Source organism: Mesoplodon densirostris, chromosome 4, assembly GCF_025265405.1.
Source record: "Mesoplodon densirostris isolate mMesDen1 chromosome 4, mMesDen1 primary haplotype, whole genome shotgun sequence".
Taxonomy (NCBI): domain Eukaryota; kingdom Metazoa; phylum Chordata; class Mammalia; order Artiodactyla; family Ziphiidae; genus Mesoplodon; species Mesoplodon densirostris.
Window position 1 is genome coordinate 87935002 of NC_082664.1, and position 17536 is coordinate 87952537.

At 52.7% G+C, this 17536-nt stretch overlaps 2 protein-coding genes across 4 annotated transcripts in view; one reads left to right on the top strand and one right to left on the bottom strand.

The window, feature by feature from the left end:
• STARD9 (StAR related lipid transfer domain containing 9) overlaps positions 1–1591 on the top strand; it is a 133836-nt gene extending 132245 nt beyond the window's left edge. For both annotated transcript variants that reach the window (XM_060096692.1, XM_060096693.1), the window contains one exon: positions 259–1591. In XM_060096692.1, coding sequence (XP_059952675.1) covers positions 259–360 — 102 coding nt within the window. In that variant the 3' untranslated portion in view covers positions 361–1591. The remainder of the gene's footprint in view (positions 1–258) is intronic.
• A 2101-nt stretch (positions 1592–3692) lies between these two features.
• CDAN1 (codanin 1) lies at positions 3693–17113 on the bottom strand. Of its 2 annotated transcripts, none has more exons than XM_060096698.1 (28): positions 16996–17113; positions 16274–16764; positions 15845–16051; positions 15486–15655; positions 15240–15353; positions 15079–15157; positions 14533–14653; positions 14251–14360; positions 13693–13782; positions 12725–12800; positions 11755–11960; positions 11335–11455; positions 10846–10992; positions 10563–10729; positions 10084–10171; positions 9749–9838; positions 9495–9549; positions 9141–9274; positions 8947–9050; positions 8510–8668; positions 8097–8160; positions 7852–7930; positions 7518–7666; positions 6212–6319; positions 6021–6084; positions 5677–5858; positions 5316–5423; positions 3693–4484 (listed from the first exon to the last, which is right to left on the bottom strand). In XM_060096698.1, the coding sequence occupies exons 1-28, from the start codon at positions 17083–17085 to the stop codon at positions 4359–4361; spliced, it is 3699 nt and encodes a 1232-aa protein (XP_059952681.1). In that variant the 5' UTR covers positions 17086–17113; the 3' UTR covers positions 3693–4358. The 2 variants fall into 2 exon arrangements, with proteins under 2 accessions (XP_059952681.1, XP_059952680.1); XM_060096697.1 differs by having other exon boundaries at positions 15845–16048; positions 16996–17091.
• Between the last annotated feature and the right edge of the window lie 423 nt (positions 17114–17536).

Genomic DNA, 17536 nt, shown 5'->3' on the forward strand with positions numbered 1-17536 from the left:
CTGTTCCCAGGGTCCTCAGGAGATAGATGAGTCATTGTGAGGCGGAGCAGCACCCTCAGTTCCCTGACTTGACCTTTCGTCATTGGGAAGTGAAGCTTTTGCCTAGATCTGAACAGCAGAGCACAGGGCTGTAGACAGTTCTGTTTAGAGCCTCTCCAATCACAGCAGCCTGGGGTGGCTGCTTATGGCTGAAGTGTGCCCGTGTACTCTCTTGGGTCTGTCTGCACCTTTAACACTTCCCTCTCTGGTTTATTTCAGGTAGAACTTGGTGCTCCAGGATTCCCCCCTCAGCTCCTAAGCTCCTTCATCAAACAGCAGCCGCTGGTTATAGCCAGACTGGCTTCCTTCCTTGGTAGTTAGCATCTCACGGTCAAGATGGCGCTCCAGGACGCCCCAGAGATGCTGGGGCGGCTCTTGTTACTCTCCGTACCCTGATGTTAAGAAGAGCCGAGGCTACCTGCTGTGCCCGACTGGGCAGACAGCACTCAGCCCTGAGTTGCCAGCGAAACCTAGTCAGTACTTGGTCACAGCTGGCACCTCTGCAGAGTGAGGGGGCCTGAGCTCCTGGCTGTCCAGAGTGAACGAAGCTCAATTCACCTTTTTGGATTTCTCACCTTTTTTTCCCGTCTCTGGGACCCTGTGGCATACAGGCCACTCAAGGATCAGGACTGGACACAGCCAGCAGAGCTGGGAGCCTGCAGTGCTCTGACATGGGGCTTACTTAGTTCGGTGCAGCCCTGGGGCTGGTAGGGAAGCAGGAGCCATTGGCCAAGACTCTGCTCAGAATGTGCTCCAGCAGTCAGCTCCACTGTGGGAAGAAAATGGTTTAAAAAAACAGCTGCACAAACCAGAACACTGATTTAGAATTGTTTCTCCTCCTTGAATTTTTACAAAATGCTTTATTATTAATTTTTGCTTTGCCCTCCCTCTTCCTTTCCCTCACAGAAGAAGACAATTATTTGGGTCTTGGCCCCAGTAAGGAGTATAGAGTAATGCTCTGTCATGGAGCCACCACTCCAGAGCTCAGAAGAATGGGAAGACCACTGTAGAAACTGGCTGGATAGGTTTGGGGTTGTGGTGGGGGGGGCCTAGCTCTTTGAGGAGGACTTGGTGTGGTGCGTGGGCATCTCTCATTTCAGAGATGAAAAACTGTCTTTTGAAGACTGGAGGGAAGATAATGGACCTCCTAGAAGGAGGTAAGTGATTTGTTAGGAGGAAGTGCAATTCCATTCCTTACCTCACTCAGAGACTTGGTCCCAGCCTTCAGTCGTCTCTTGAGCAATCCACGCACTGCTGTAGCCCCTTCTATTCTAGGGTGGGATAGAGAATGGGTTCAGTTTTCTTGTAACTTAGCCTGGCTGAACTCGAGCTTTGAATATTCTGTATGATTACCTGAAGTGTAGGGGTCGGAGAGATTCTCAGCTTCAGTTCTGGTGCCGAGTCTTTGGTGGAAGAGGAGGGTGACCATATGGGGATTGAGAAGATGTGGTAAAAGGTAAATTTCTGTATAGTGCAGCAGAAGTTTATTTTTCTAAAAGTATCTGCAGGATTTTGTTTTTCTCTTACCTCAGATTAAGTTATTTATATATTATTGAAGGGTTTTTTTTTATTGCTTTTAAACTTATTTTTCTGGTTAATTTTTTTGGTTACAATTGATATATTTAACACCCTATTTATGTACTCCCATCTCTCTTCATATCAATCTCTAAGACCACTGATTGAAAAGTGCAGAACATTTGCAAATTAAAAGTCCAATGTGTACTTTTATTCAGTGAAGACTACCCTGGGATAGCCTAAGTGTCATCTGGGCTCAGAATTCAGCCTGGTGATTATGATGGCAGTAACTACTCATGGCCCAGTTTCAAGCTATATAGTTTACACATATGTATTGAGTGTTTCCCATGAGCTCAGCACTGCTTTGCACATAAAGAGCAACCAGGTAAGTTGCCCAGCTACAGCCAGCTGTAGCCCAGACATGAACATGAGGGAGGATTCCAGAACAGATTCCACTGCCACACTCAACGGTGACCACAGACCCCTGGAAGGAAGCTCTTTAACAGGTATGCACCTCTAGGGCTTCTGAGGTAGAGCCAGCAATGGGAATCTGAACGGTGGTTAGCCTGGAGGTGACTGTATCCCCTAAACTAGAGAAGCCACAAGCCAGGCATGTGAGTCAGCAAACCTAAAGAACATTAACTGAGGCTGATCTTACAGTAAAATGCAGAGGTGTTAAGGATAATCCAGGGACCTGGCTCCAAATGATCCAGGAGAAGTCAGGTTTTGGTTAAGACAGGTGGTTCTCAGACTTTATTGTGCTTCTGAATCACCTGAAGGACTTGTTACACCCCAGGCTGGCCCCCACCCTAGAGTTTCTGATTTAGAAGAGTGGAGAGGGGCCCACATATTTGTATTTCTAGGAAGTTGCAGGTGATGATGAGGCTGCTGGTCTGGGGACCACACTTTGAAAACCACTGATACTGGTAGAGAGCAGGTATATGGAAAACAACCTAAATACTAATGAGTTCCCTAGTTCATTAGCTGCTTGTCTCTAATTCCTTTCTTATCTTACTGCCTGCCTAAAGTAAACCCTTAAGGTTCACACTGGCCAGCGTTTCCTGAATTGGGCCTGTGTGGTTTAACTAAGTGGGCTTTAAACTCAGCATCCTGGGGCTTCAGGCTTCCTCCATGCTTGCCTGCCTGTCCCACCTCACATGGAGCTGGGTGTCTGAAGTAGCTGGGTGTCTGCTTACCTCGGGGCTCAGCTTCCTGGGGCAGTGCTTTCGTTCAGCCACACCTGATGGGTGCAGAAAGATAAAATATTTCTTAAAACTGTTTTGGTTCCCAAGCATTCAGAACTTCCATAATTTGCTATAGTATAAATTGGATTTAAAGGACAAATGAAGAGGTGAAGAAAAAAAGGTTCAGATGCAAAAACTTATTGATTAGGATGAGCTGAGGGGAAGGGATGATCACTGCCTGACTGTGCAGAAGCATGATTACAAAGTGGTGAGACACACCCCCATTTTTAACTTTTCTGTGCTGATGGGACCTACTGTAAGAGCTCCCAACTGGCTTTACTAAAGTCATACAGCAGACCTCTTTAGACCCAGAGCATCTTAACCTTCCTTGGGTTGGAGACCTTTGACAGCTGGGAACTTTTCTCCTAAGAAATACACACATATGCACAGACAGATTTTGCAAGCCACTTCAAGAGGGTTCGCTGAGTACCCTACCCTCTCTCCTTCCCCTGACAGAGACTGAATCTCTCTGCACACACTGCCAAAGTAGAAAAACCATGAATTTTAGAGGAGTGAATTTAATGCACGTTATCAAGGTAGTGCTTGCTTAGTCAAAATTGGTGCATCATTTATAGACAGGTAGAATGCTTTTGTTCTGAGCCAAATCAAACACCCCCAGCCCACCAAGAAGCAAGCATCACAAGTGGGCAGTATCTGGTGAGTAGAAACTTCACACATCCTAAACCTTTAAAGGAGTTGAACAGAAGTCAATACTGTTGGCAGTGGCTTAAAAAAGGCCGCAGGGTCTCACATGATGGAATGTTTAGGCATTGCTAAGTGGCCAACCAATGGGACAGCTCTACCCTGTCAATGCCCACCTCCAAGCCCACCTAAGACTTTGCGGCCTTCTACAGGGATGAGTAAGGTGAAAATAACTAGACATGAAGCCCTTGGTAAAAAAAACAGTTTATTTTAAAAAGCTCTAATGTTCTGCCCGTGCTTGGCCCCTGGATTAAGCTAGAGTCAAAAGTTACTACCTGCACGGGACTGAAGGCAGGCGGGGTGCAAGGTAAAAGGCAGGTTTCTGTCGGGCGAGCCCCACATTTGTTGTACGTTTTTAAGGAGATGGCAGTCCAGCTCCTGGTGGTAAGAAAATGTAGACTCCCGAGATTCATGTTTAACTTTACTCACAAGTTAAGCAGAAGTCACTTCCCTCTGTCATGATTTCCCAAAGCACAAAGTTCTAAGAGATGCTGGGACAGCAGCAAGTGGGGCTTGAGTCTTGTGTTGACAAGCCCCCACACATCATTTCATAATAAATGCCAACTCTTCTTCTCCAGGACTGGAGTCTCTAGGGTCTTCCACCGTAATCCTGAATCGGGTGACCCCCTCCTTCTTCCTTTAGGACTTGGCATGGTGAGCCCGCAGTCACGGGGATGCCAGGCTGCCACTCTCTTCCTTCACACGTGAGCAGGAAGCCTGATGACAGACTGAGCTACTTCCACACCAGCAAGGGTGAGGGTGGGCACTTGGGGTGGCTCTGGGGCCTCCTCCCGAGGCACAGTCAGGCTGGGTTCCAGCGCTCTGGTGAGATGCCCAAGGTAGGGCCGCTTGCCAGCCCTAGCTCTGGGCCAGCACAGTCCCCCGGTTTGGCTGCACCAGCTCACAAGCTCTTAGCTGAGGTTGTAGCACATGGGGTTCAGCTCGAAAGAGGTTGCACAGTGTTGCTAATTCTTCAGAGAAATCCTGGAATAAGCAGAGGGATGACGGAAAAGGCAGACACAAAATCCTAGATTGTTCACCCACGTGATTCTATCATCTTCACCCTCTTTACTAAAAATCAATCCCAAATATCAAGCCCTAGCTAACCAGACAACCTGTTTTATTTTTCCCCAACTGCCTTCTACCTGGAAATGGACTTGGAAACCTTGTCCCATTAGTACTCTAGGATGCTCAAGTTCCGGCAGGGAGAGTGAAGTCTAATGGGAAGGTCAAAACCACTCATGAGTGCTTAATATGCACATGATTTCATCTTGAAGAACCCCACGAGGTCTAAATTATTCCCATTTTATGAATGAAGAAACTAAAATTACCTTGCCCCAAATCACAATAACATTAAGGACTAGCTGAGATTAAAATCCAGGTTATTCTGATTTTAAAAATCCACACTCGGGAATTCCCTGGTGGGCCAGTGGTTAGGACTCGGTGCTTTCACTGCTGGGGCCCGGGTTCCATCCCTGGTTGTGGAACTAAGATCCTACCAGATGTGTGGCGTGGCCAAAAAAAAAAAAAAAAAACCCCACAAACCCCACACTCACTATGCCATGCACTGTCTGCCCCTTCCATCTTCCCTTCCTCCATGGACACAGTCCTTCATACAATAGATACTTAAACGTGAAGGAAGCCCCCCAGAGCAGCCACTTCATTTCAGGGTGGTCCTCAAGAAATCTGACAAAATCCACTGAGCTTTGGGAAGATCCTAAGAATGCCAGGCCCCATCGCTTGCCCCCTTTCAGGATAAAAGGGACATATGACACCTGTTCTCTCTCCAGGTCAAAGGAGACGAGGACTCCTTACCCTGGGCCACTGGGCCTCATGGAGGTTGCCTAGGCAGGCCTCTATCTCCATCCGTCCCATCAGACCTTTCTCTACCAGCTCCCGGAGCAAGAACAGCAGCAGGTCCCACTGCAACACACACAGAGGAAGAGGTCAGGGTGGCCAGGAGGACCGCACAGTGACCCTGATACAAAGGACAGAGCTGCTGAGGGAGGAGGGGGAGACGAGACGAGACTAAGGGAGTCTGAGCGCGGAAGAGAAGATAAGCACAGCCTCAGCAAAGGGGGACTAAACCAGCTAATAACATTTGGGGTGGGGGTGGTAGGGGTAACACACTTCTCAGAAGCCCACCTGCCTCCCTCCCCCCACCTCTCTAGCTCACCTCCCTCGGCCGAGTAGCTGCGAGAAGCCCCACGTTTCTTGGCCTCAGCAGCAGCTGCAGCGGAACCGGCACTTGAAAGTCCTCCTTCCACAGGGAAACCAGCATGAGCAGGAGCCTTCGAGCCTGCCCTCTCTCAAGCTGCTGCTGTGCCGGGGGCCCTAGGACAGGAATTTGATCTGCAACTATGGGGAGAGAGGAATGCCAAGCTCTAAGAAATGGAGGCAGGGTCACATGGCCCTGGGAGGACACAGAGTAGAAAAAAGCTGTTTTCTCATTTTGCTTGTACCCCACCCTGAGAACTGGGGGATCTGGCAACAGAGTGATGTGATAAAAAGGAGCCATACCAAGGAGGGATGCTAACTCCACAGAGCACTTCGCCAGATGCTGCTCAGCAGGTGGGCACAGGAACTGGGTGAAAAACAGGGAGACCTTGGACATTAGCACCATCCTTAGAGCAGCAGCCCCAAGCCAATGCAGCTCTGATTATTAGGCGCTGGACAAAGATACATAAGAAGAGCATCTTGTCGTGTCTCACCTGGCGGCACCGCAGCATCTGGCCCAGCTGGCCTAGAAGCTGCTCCAGATGCTCTGGGGAAACTCCCTCCTCAGAGTCCCGGGGCCCCACGGCCAAAGAGAGCACGTCCTGCAGAGAGGGGTGGAAGCAGAGTAAGGCTTCATGCCAGGCCAGGGCCAAGAAGGCCACAGAGAATGTGGCTTGGGGTGGGGATCAGCCAGTGGAAAGAGGCAGAAGGAAAAGGAAGACAGGGCCCTGGGGTGAAGTAACGGGCAAAGGTGCCCTTAGACTTGGGGCTTGGGCAGGACAGCACAGCTGGGAGAAGCAACCAAGTGGACAACAAAGGAACAGATGGAGCAGGTAAGCCAATGGACAACGCGCTGCCAGAGAGCTCAAGAGATGGCACTCATCTTGGGACAGTCATACCTAGCCAATTCCCAGACAGCATCTTATTCTGAAAGCATTCAAGGGAACTGTCCTGTCGTGTACATGTCGTACTATTTTCCGTCCCTCATGATTCTCTGTTCATCTCACGAGAGTCGAGGTTTCAGTACAGAAATCCTCTGCATGTTGAAAACCAGTAGCTAATGGCTGCTGAGAGTTTTCTTCTCCCTCTTACTCTTCTAATTTTAGTCATTCCTTTTTTTAGTCCCTATTCCAAATCTTTATTCTCACACTACTACCCCAGATCCGGGTCACTAGTTTAGGACTCTGCCCCAATCACTCAATTCTGCTGCTGGAGCACAAAAGCAGCCCAACAATTCGTAAATGAACAAGTATGGCTGTGTTCCAATAAAACTTTACGAAAACAAGCAGCAGGCTGGATTTGGCCCACAGGTTGTCAGCTGACTCCTGCTCTAGACAGTATCAAAAAAATTTTTTTTATCAAATTAAGAGCATTGATAGATTATTCTTATTGCCTGTAACTAAACAAGCATCACCTCCCACATAGGAGAATACTTCTGAAATCATATCCCAATACTGTGATGACTGTTCCTTAGAGACTTCCTACTGCACTGGACAGCCATTCCCTAACCCACTCCCATCATCATCTGTGTAACGTGTACTCAGTCAACAATTTTCACAGCTACCCCTTTCCCTTTCACCCTTTTGGGTGATTCAAGTACAGAAGTCAGAGAACAGCAGTTACGAAAACCATTCAGTTCAGTTCTGCCCTACCTAATCCCATTCAGTAACAAAATGGGAACTAGCTGGACAACACAGAAAGCTGCCACACAAATACTGGAGTTGAGGGAGAGAGGAGGGAGACTAGGAAAAGAGCAGGGAGAGGGAGGAGGGGAGCCGAAGGGAGTAGGGAGCTGTGTACTTTTATCTCGGAGATGAGGTGGGAGGGGAGGGGAGCATGGTGCTCACAGGCACGGGAGCAGCCCCTCCGCTCCCCCCGGGCAGCTGGCTCAGGACCCTGGGCTCGAAGCATGCGACTCACAGCCGCTTTCACCTCCCTTCTGATCAGCGCTGCAAGTCAGAGGGAGGACAGAAAAGGGGTCATCAAAGCAGCCCTGCACAGGCTCACCATGCCAACCCATGCCCTTCCCTGTTACCAACTGGCTTCGAGTCCTATCTCCCCCACATGGCCTCCAACTTCCTGCCAGTCCACTTTTGAAAAACTTGGTCAGCCACTCCCCCTCCCTGGACCTTACCTGTGACGTTGGCTGACAACCAAGCACAGGCTTTCTCTGTTGCAAGCCCCACAGCAATGTTCTCTGCACTGCTCAGAACCTGTGACACAGAAGTTCTGCGTCAGGGGCAAGTTAGGACAATGACGAATGCCCAAGTCCACGAGTGACCCACCTGCCACCAGAAGCCTCACACATACAACCCCACAGCACTCCTCTCCCACCACCAACCGCCCAGCCCGCTGACCCCAGGACTCCTTCCTACGTACGGCTGCCGGGGTCTCCTCAGGGAGCAATGCCCTCACGGCACCAGGGCTCTTCTTTTGGCAGAAGCTGAAAGGAGACAGAGGTCAGTGATGTCTAGGTGCATCAGCCTGGCCCACAGAAGGAAACGCCCCAAGTGCACCAATCGCCCGAGCTGGAAGGGCTCTGCCTCAGGGGAAGGCACCCTCAGCCCTCTGGCCCCACCCCAGATGCCCTTCCAATTCAACTCTGGACTCTGGGCCCTAAAACCTCTAAAAACCAAGATAAGAGCCTACAGAGCAAGCACAAAAAGCACCAAAAAAGCAGGGTGGGGAGAGGATATGCAATAAAGGGTGAGTACAAAAGAGGAAAAAGGGACAGGAAAGTAAAACTAAGAGGAGAGTGGAGATGAGAAGATTCAAACAGACTGGCGTCTTACTCCCGCCCCTGGGTCAATGCCTGGGCCCCGTGAGGGCACAGCCGGGAACACAAGATCTCCAACAGCTGGGCTGGATCTCCCCCTTCCTGTCCCTGCGTCACCAGATGCTCTTGAAGAAGCGACTCTGCCTGGCGCACCAGATCTGCCACCAGTGTGGCCCTGCAGTAGGAACAGCAAGGTTTTGAGGTAGTTGGAAAGGGTGAATCGGAAAGGGGCTGCAACTTCAAGGAAATCTGGTCAGAACTAACTTGAAAGAACGTCAGCAATTTTAGCCTCCCCCCATCCCACCTGGCCCTTGCCCTCTATCACCCGCTCCCCCGCCGCCCCTCAGCTGACTTTCCTCAGTTTGGCAACAAGGTGTTACAAAGGGGAAAATCGTAAGGAAATGAGACTGAGGACCCTCAACACCTCCATTCCCAATCCCGACTCATCCTCACTTGATATGCTTGACACAGTTCGAGCCGATTCTCTCTGCCACGAACTCCACAGTCCTGCGCAGGGAGGGCGGCTGGTTGTGGAAAAAGGCTTGAGCCAGCTGTGCCTGTCGGGAGGAGGGGGCAGGGCAGTGAAGGGCCCGCTTTCCCTTCTCCACTGCGCCCCCCCCACCCCCCGCCTCCGCCCTGCCCCCTACCTGCAGCCCTTGGGTGGTCCGGGGAGGCTGGGCTCCCAGGCCAGTGGTGGTGGTGGGGGTGATTTTCCTGACGAAGCCCCCACTCCGTCCACTGCTTCCTGATACCCAGGAGGCGAGCAGTTTGCGGAGCTCCCCTGCATCAGAGAAGCCCAAGTGTTTAAGTTCCAGAACCGTCCCACCCTCCCCAGCATCTTGACTTTTAAGCATTTATGGAATAGAAAGACGGAGGCACCAGGGAGCGCCTAAGAACAGAACAACATATTGGGGCACTGGGCCCACAGGGTGCCTTTTGGGTACTCATGAAGGGACAGGCCAAGGACCAAGGACCCTCTAAGGGGAGACCAGTATCCTCACCAATATAGGGGCAGCAAGTGTAGAGCAGGTGCTGGTCCACCACAGGCATGCTGTCCTGGGGGAGAGAACAGGCCAGTGTTGGGAAGGCAGGCTTCCCTTCCTCCCCAGCGTGCCAGAAACGGGGTGGTCAGGTAAGAGAATTACATAAAAGACTTCAGTCTCTATTCTAGCTTGTCTCCTGCTGGGCCCTACCGGGCAGCCTGCCTCCTTTACTCTTGTGCTTCCCTTGGCTCTGGCTTGACCCCAACACTCACCAAGCCATGCTCTGAAGCTACTGTGTCCACCTCAAAGGCATCCAACTGACCCTCTTCCAGAAAGAACAGGTCCTCAGGGACTGTAGGAATCTGGCAAGAGATTAGGGCAGTGCAAGTCAGCACTTCAGAGATTTGTCACACCTCCTACCTCATGGTTCCAGGGTTTAGACACCAGGTTCAAAGCCACCTTCCTCTGAAACTATAGCAATCCCTACCCCTCCTCTGAACCTTCACCTTCTGGCCCCACCCTTGTTCAGACTCATGCATCCTCCCTTTCCCTGTCTTCAGCCACAGTAGTCACCCCCTTCTCCAACCTGGATCCTCACCCCACCAACCTGGAAAAGCCAGCCCAGGACAGCCAGCAGCAGCAGCTTGTTCAGGAAACACATCTCCCCTTCACTCTCCTTTGACAAGACCAAGCTCCTAAAAGGTAAATGAGGGTGTGAATGGAGTCTGTGCAAAGAGAGAAATGGAATGCAGTAACAGAAGGCTATCACTGGGAAGGTACTTCTCAAAAGCAGACCTAAAAGGGACTGCTGTTGTACAAGAAACCAGGTCTCATTACCCCTCCCAGATCTGTACTCCCTTCTGAGCTGGGCCACAGTAGGAATAGAAAAGGGTCAATCAAAGTGCAAATATTCAATAACTGCCCACTGTCTTTCCTTGTGGATCAAGGCCTGGCCTCTTCCCTGAGGGTCAGTTATGGCTATGGTACCACACAGGAAGCACAGGCTGCTTGACCCTCTTCATAAACAGCAGCCTCAGCAATGTTCTCCCCACACCCTTTTCTCAAGCCCGCTCTCTCTCTACTCACCGATGCAGGTGCAGCAGGAGAGTGAAGACGCTGCGGTAATAGTCCAACATGGGGACGATGTGGTCAGCCAGGGAAAGGAACTCCACCAGCCAGGGCACTGTGAGCACTGCTCGGCGGGCCCGCAGCCCCTGCTGCAGCAGAGCCCGCACATCCAGGACCGGGGGCACCTGGCAGGGCCAGCGTCAGTCAGTGGGTGGGTCAGTCCCAGGGGCTAGGGGAAGCCTTCTAACGCCATTGCCTTGCAGCTCCTCCCAGCTCCCTCCTTACCAGAACCCCCAATCACCTGGCTCCTCAGGGCCAGAATGGTGTCCTGGAGCTCACGGGTCGGGGGTGGTTCGGGCCCCCGGTATGGCAGGAAAGCCACAAAGCCCAGGAATTTAGCCAGAAGCCTCAGGCTAAGCAGCACCACAGCAAACTGCCTCCGTTCACCCTGCAGTGCATCAAGAAGGAAAAGGTCCCAAGCATAAGGCTTCTAGAACAAAACCAAATCTGTGGGACTTCTCTGGTGGTCCAGTGGTTGAGACTTCGCCTTTCAATGCAGGGGGTGCATGTTCGATTCCTGGTCGGGGAGCTAAGATCCCACATGTCTCACAGCCAAGAGACCAAAACATAAAACACAAGCAATACTGTAACAAATTCAATAAAGACTTTAAAAATGGTCCACATCAAAAAAAATCTTAAAAAAAAAAAGCCAAATCTGTTACAGATTTCTTCTTGAAAATACCCTTTCCCCGCTAGGTCAGAACCCCATCATCTCCCTCTGCTTTCTAACCTGCCAGTCCACGTCTGACTCCCCGTCTTCATCACTGGGCTCAGGCTGAGGCAGGGCAAGGCTGTTGAGCTCCCGGATCTTCAAACTCAGGCTATCCATGAGATGCTGATTAAACTGGAAGCTATGAAGGGGAGGGGGAAATAAAGGTACTGGAAGAAGTGTAGGAAGGACCAGAATAGAGAAGAGGTGCTCCAGACAGAAAGGCTCAGCAGGGTAGACAGAGGAGGCCAATGCGGTTACCTTCATGGGTGAAAGAATGAGAAGGGAAATGGAGGCAGAAGTGTGAGTTAGAAGGAGCCCAGGAAACACCCAGTCCCACCCTGTTATATTCCAGACAAAGGAGAGAAAACGCTGCCCTTCTGTGAACACAAACCTCTTCCGGCCTCTGCCCCCACTCTCTGCAAGACAGGAGACCTTTACCTGCTGGCACTCAAGATGAAGTCCCTGAAGAAGCCCTGACAGCCTGGGAAGGTGGGGGGAGGGCAGGGCCCCCCACTGCTCTGAGGGGCCACAAGCCGTTCCTGTAGGCGCCGCAACCGCCCCAGCTTGTCAGCTCCAAGCATATTTAACACATCCGGAGCCTCGCCCAAGACAGTGCCCCCAGCACCACCAGGACTCTGACACATCTGGGGCAGGGGGAGGAAGAGAGAAATCAAAAAAACGGTGACTTTTTCTGGAAAGAAGGACTGAACAAGATGAGGAGGAAGCGATGAACCCTGTATCATGTGCCACAGATATGGTTTTTTGTTGTTGTTGTTGTTTTTTGCGGTACGTGGGCCTCTCACTGTTGTGGCCTCTCCCGTTGCGGAGCACAGGCTCTGGATGCGCAGACTCAGCGGCCATGGCTCACGGGCCCAGCCGCTCCGCGGCATGTGGGATCTTCCCAGACCGGGGCACGAACCCGTGTCCCCTGCATTGGCAGGCGGACCCCCAACCACTGTGCCACCAGGGAAGCCCCATAGATATGTTTTTTGAGGTCTGGATTATATTCTTATTTTTACAGGTGAAGAAACGGAACCTGTAAGATTCAACATCTGCCTAGGGTCACAAGAGCTAGGATTTGAAACCAGACCTGAGTCCTAACCCTGTGCTCTTTCTACCACAGCACAAATCAAGGGCAAGAAAGTAGCGAGGTGCTGAAGGAAGGCCAGGAGAGCCGGGTGTCTGAGGAGGCCCGGGGAGGCAGGAGGTGCAGGGCATGGGAGAGAGCGCTCCGCCTCCTCTGGCTTCCTGAGTTTCAACCACCACCCAAAGAGCAGAACTCTTGTTCAATCTCCAGACAAGGACCTGCCTGCTTGCCTGCCCTATCCCAAAGTGTCAGCCATTACTTGGCTGCCTATAATACATACTGTCCACTGTAGATTAATCAGTCTCCCGCTGGGGCTATTACCTGGAGAAGTTGTTTTTGGAAAAGTCGAACAAAATGGCTGTGGCTGCAGGCTGCAGAGAGTTGACCCATCATGGCTCTGAGGAATAAAGAGGCAGGGATGGAGTGTGATGGAAGGAGGAAGAGGGAGAGAAAGATCTGAGAGAATAAGCCAACGCTTGGGCCTTTCAGCCCTTACCAGGGGCTTGAGCAGACCTCTGCCAGAGCTGGCTGGCACAAGGATACGGGAAAAGGTAAGGGACACTCTCCTCAGCCCCAAGACCCCTCAAAGCTAGAGATACACTTAGCCAAACATGAAATAGTACTGCCCCTCTCATCTTCAGTCTACACCGAGCGCCAGTGAGCTTCATGACCAACGTGGACAAGAGGATATTCTTTCTGTATCCTAGTTATCTAGCTATGCAAAGTTATCTGTATTGTCAAATGAGATGATGGAGAAAATGGAGATTGGAAAGGGTCTAAAACTTGGGCCAAAACTCAAGCAACCTGAAATAAGAGCACTCCACTTTTTTCAAGCATTTGCAATCACAGAGCAAGTATGAGTGATTTCTGAGTGGAAGGAGCTGGAGAGACAAATTGCTTTTTTTTTTTTTTTTTTGCGGTACGCGGGCCTGTCACTGCTGTGGCCTCTCTCGTTGCGGAGCACACGCTCCGGACGCGCAGGCTCAGCGGCCATGGCTCACGGGCCCAGCCGCTCCGCGTCATGTGGGATCTTCCCGGACCGGGGCATGAACCCATGTCCCCTGCATCAGCAGGCGGACTCTCAACCACTTCCCGCCACTGCGGGAAGCCCGACAAATCACTTTTGAGTAGAGGCAGAGGTGGCAGTAACTGAAGAGATTAAGGAGGATAGAAGAAAACAGCTTTGCCCTGGAAGGACAAAGCCTTCCTCCAATCAGCTACCCAAGCACCACTAAGCTGCTCACTGCTGGAAGCAAGAAAGACAAGGTGACCGGTGTATGAGCACGTACCTGATCCTGCTGCCCAAGCCCTTCTCAAAATCCCAGCCAGGCTCCTCATGGCGATCTTCCCACTCTCGAAGCACCTCATAAAACACATCCCTGACAGACACATAAGAATGTCCGATCAACTGAAGCATAGCTGGCCTAACTCATTCTCAGGAGTGCCTTCCCTAGCTCGGAAGAACTGAGGACAGGACTATCCACAGCCCCGTTCCTTATCCTCTCCAGGGTTCTCTATGTGATAATGCTACAGACCCGGTAGCAGTACACCACATGCTTCACATACTTCTGTGGGCAGTTAAAGTTGATCTGGCACTCTCATCTGAGAACCCTGTGACTAGAGTCATACACCTGCGAGAAGGCTGCTGAGGTCAGAGGTTCAAGTCCATGGGCATGAACAGAATGAGGCTAAGTGGCCCTTATGAGGTTTGCCAGGAAGGGCCTGGTAGTGCTAAACTACCACCTGTTAGTGTCAAATTCCTAGTTTCTATGAAAATGACACAGGCTGCCTATCCCAGAGAAAATCCTGCTTCATCCCCTTCCCCCAAAGTTCCCTTTTCTTATCACCTCTGTTTTTTAAAAGTATGAAAGGCTCGATCACTGGAGAAGTTGGCACGATTGTCAGTTTCTGGCTGAAAGGAGACAGCTTGTGCAGAAGGTGGCATCGCCAGAGAGACCTAAAACATGGCAGTGACAATTAGGGACTGAAGCTGGCAGAGTTCATGCTCAGAAAACTTCATCCCCATTCCAGTGCAAATGACACTACAGTGATGTGAGCTGGGCTGCCTGAGTTATGAGACCAGAAAGGGTAAGGTCCAGGCTAGTAGATGTCTAAGATGGGGTCACTACCTTGGCAACACTGCCCTCGTAGGCAGCTCGCAGGTGGCCTTGCAGAACTGGTGAGAAGCACAGTAGCCGTTCATTCTCAGCCAACAGCTTCAAGGTCCCTTTGTCCAGGTGGGAAAGAACGCTACAGGGACAAGAGCACAGATGACCAAGAATGGGACAGACTGAAAATAGGAAGCTGGCACCTGCACACCACATAGCGTGTTACCTGGAGCATGGAGCAGGCACATGAAGAAAAGTCATGGGCAAAGGATTAAAGATGATGAAGGCAAAGGGGAAGGAAATGAGAGAGACCTTATGGAGCAGCGAACAAGAGAGCAGGGCAGAAACATTAGATAAACCCAAAGGTCAGCTACCAAGACCACCGGGGGCAGTTTGATTCTTTCAAGGGCTAAATTCATAGCCTTGACACAAAATTGAAGGTTACGTGTAGGAAAAGGTCCAGGGTCACACTACACCTGTGTCAAGCACAAGCATGTACCCCAAGTAACAAGAGAACTAAGTGGACAATGGGAATAAGGCTCAAATGCCTCTGCTGGGGAAACTCACTGAAACTGATGCTCCAAAACCTGCACTGCAAAGAAGACACAATCATGGACACTCTGGAACAGAGGGCTTTCCAGGGAATCTAGAAGGACAGTACCAAGTTGTTGGCTAAGAATGATTTCATTTCCAGACCCCATTTCTCAAAAAGAGGCTTGTTCACCAACCTACGGCTCCTGGATTTGGTTCAAGGTCACTGTCCTTGGCAGCCACCATCCTCCGGGCAGTAAGGAGCTGAAGGACGAAGAAAAGCTCCAAGAAGAGGTTTGGTACCAGGTTTTCTACATAAGAAAAGAAACTGCAGGGTATTGAACACCATTCAGAACCAAGGCTCAGTCCTACATGCCTTATCAATTGTTTTAACCTGTGGTTCTACAAGTATCTCCATTTCAGGGCCCTTTGCTCTCACTCACCTGCAATGCATGAAGAGTAGACAAGGGCTACCAGCTCCAGACGCTCGCGGGAGGATACTCTGGCAGGGTCAGCGGGTTCAGCTGTGAGGTTTCCTGTCCGGCTGGGGTGAGGACATCCTGACTCTGGGGTGGGGCAGGCGGGAGCAGGTGACTGCTGCAGCAGCTTAGAGCTATGGGGAAGGAATGTCATGAGTAGTCAGCCCGCCTTCCCCTCCACAGCCATACTCAGGTTCCTCAAAGAAACATCCACAGCCCAGGAAACAGACCTAGGGTTCCCAGGGGACAAATCAATCACAGGGAAAAGCCCTGCCAATCCCCCACAGAGGCAGCTGACATCCCAGGGAGCAGCAAGGCCATACCGCTCCTTCCTGAGCATCTCCCGCTCCTCTTGCAGACTTCTGCACCCTGGGGGAAGGCCATGGCCCCAAGGGCTAGTGTCCAGGACTGGGGGTTGGGAACTGGGGACACAGTTGATTGGGGGTGAGGTGAAGCAAGTCTTGGGCTTGGAGAGTGACCGCTCTTCGCTCACCGGAGTTGGGTTGATCCTGCGTGAAGGCTTGGTCCTGCTGAGGAGTAGCCACGGGTTTTTCTAATATTCCTTTCTTCAAGCATCTCCCCCTCCACAACAGCCTGGACCCCCTGCAAAATGCCCCTCACCACTGTAGTTATCTCATCCCCAACCTTCTAGCCATTACCACGCTCTACTACAGAGCACCCAGCCTTAGTTTATTAACTCCCCTAGTAGAGCCTTCGTGCCACCCATCTCCCAGATAAGGGCTGGTTCTCACCCTGCAGAGCCGGAGGGAACCGAGCCTACGGGAGGGAATTCCTCCAGGTTGCTGAGGTTTGGCGGATCAGAGCGGGCGAGGCTGGGGCTGCCGGGGCCGCCAGAGCTCTTGGGCCTCCGGCCCACGGCCCAGGGCAGGCTCTCCCCGCTGACCCCCTCCTCCAGGGCCCCGGGGCCGCGGCCTCCTCGCTCACGGGCCGGCCCCGGGCCCCGCCTCCTGCCCCCACGGCGGGCCGAAGGGGCCTCAGCGGCGGTGGCGTTCGAAGGCTCGGTCGGAGGGAAGAGCTGGCTGCGCGCCCCGCGGCCGCCCCGCGGTGGGCCCCCGGGTCTCCCTGGCAAGGCTGCCGAGGAGCCCGAGGCCTTGGCGGGGGTTGGGGGGCCCTGCGGGAGGACGCGGCTGCTCTGTTCCCTCAGGAAGTTCAGCAGGAATGGCACGAATTCCTTCCGCAGCGGCCTAAGTGAGATCAGCGCGGCCGCCTCCCCAGGGTCATCCTGAGGGAGAAGCAGCGAGGGGCGAGAGGGTCAGCTGCCAGCCCGGGGCCGCAAGCAGCCGGGGCCGCAGGGCGCGCTGAGCGGGGTGGGCGGCCGGGGGTAGCGGCCCCTAGCTGGAGCGCACTCGGCCCGGGCTGACAGCCAGGCACCCTAGAGGAAGAGGACGGGAGGGGTGGTACCTCCCGCGGGAAGCAGATTAGGGCCAGCCTGGGGGCGTGTCGGCGCTGTTACCTCCGAGCTCTGGGCGCTGCGCGCGATCCACCGCACGGCGGCTGCGACCGACAGCTCCTCTCGCAGCAACGACTCCAAAACGGCCGCCATCCCAGTCCGGGCGCTCGGAGGCGATTACGCAGGCGCAGGCGCCGGCGCGCCACCGGCGCCCGGGGGGCGGGGCCTGCGCCGCGGGGCGACCATTGGGCTGCGGGGCGGAGGGGCGGGACCAGGGCGGGACCAGGGCGGGACCGAGACCGGGATCTGGGCCGACGGTAGCGGCACTTCAGCAGGCTGAGGCTCCGCCCAGGCTTTGGCTCAAGGCCTCGGATGGGTCCGCGGTTCCCGACAAGAGGTACGGTGGTCCCCCAAGTGCAGCGCACCACTATCGGTGAGGCCCGGCCCCGGCTGCCCTGGCCCGAAGGCGACCTGCCGGGACTCGGGGACACGGCGGGGGAAACCAAGGGCCCGGGAGAGCGGCCGGACGGTAAAGGTGAACGATTCTCCAGAGAAGATGCCTATATTTTCTATGATAAGCACATTCTTTTCTTTCAAGAGTCTT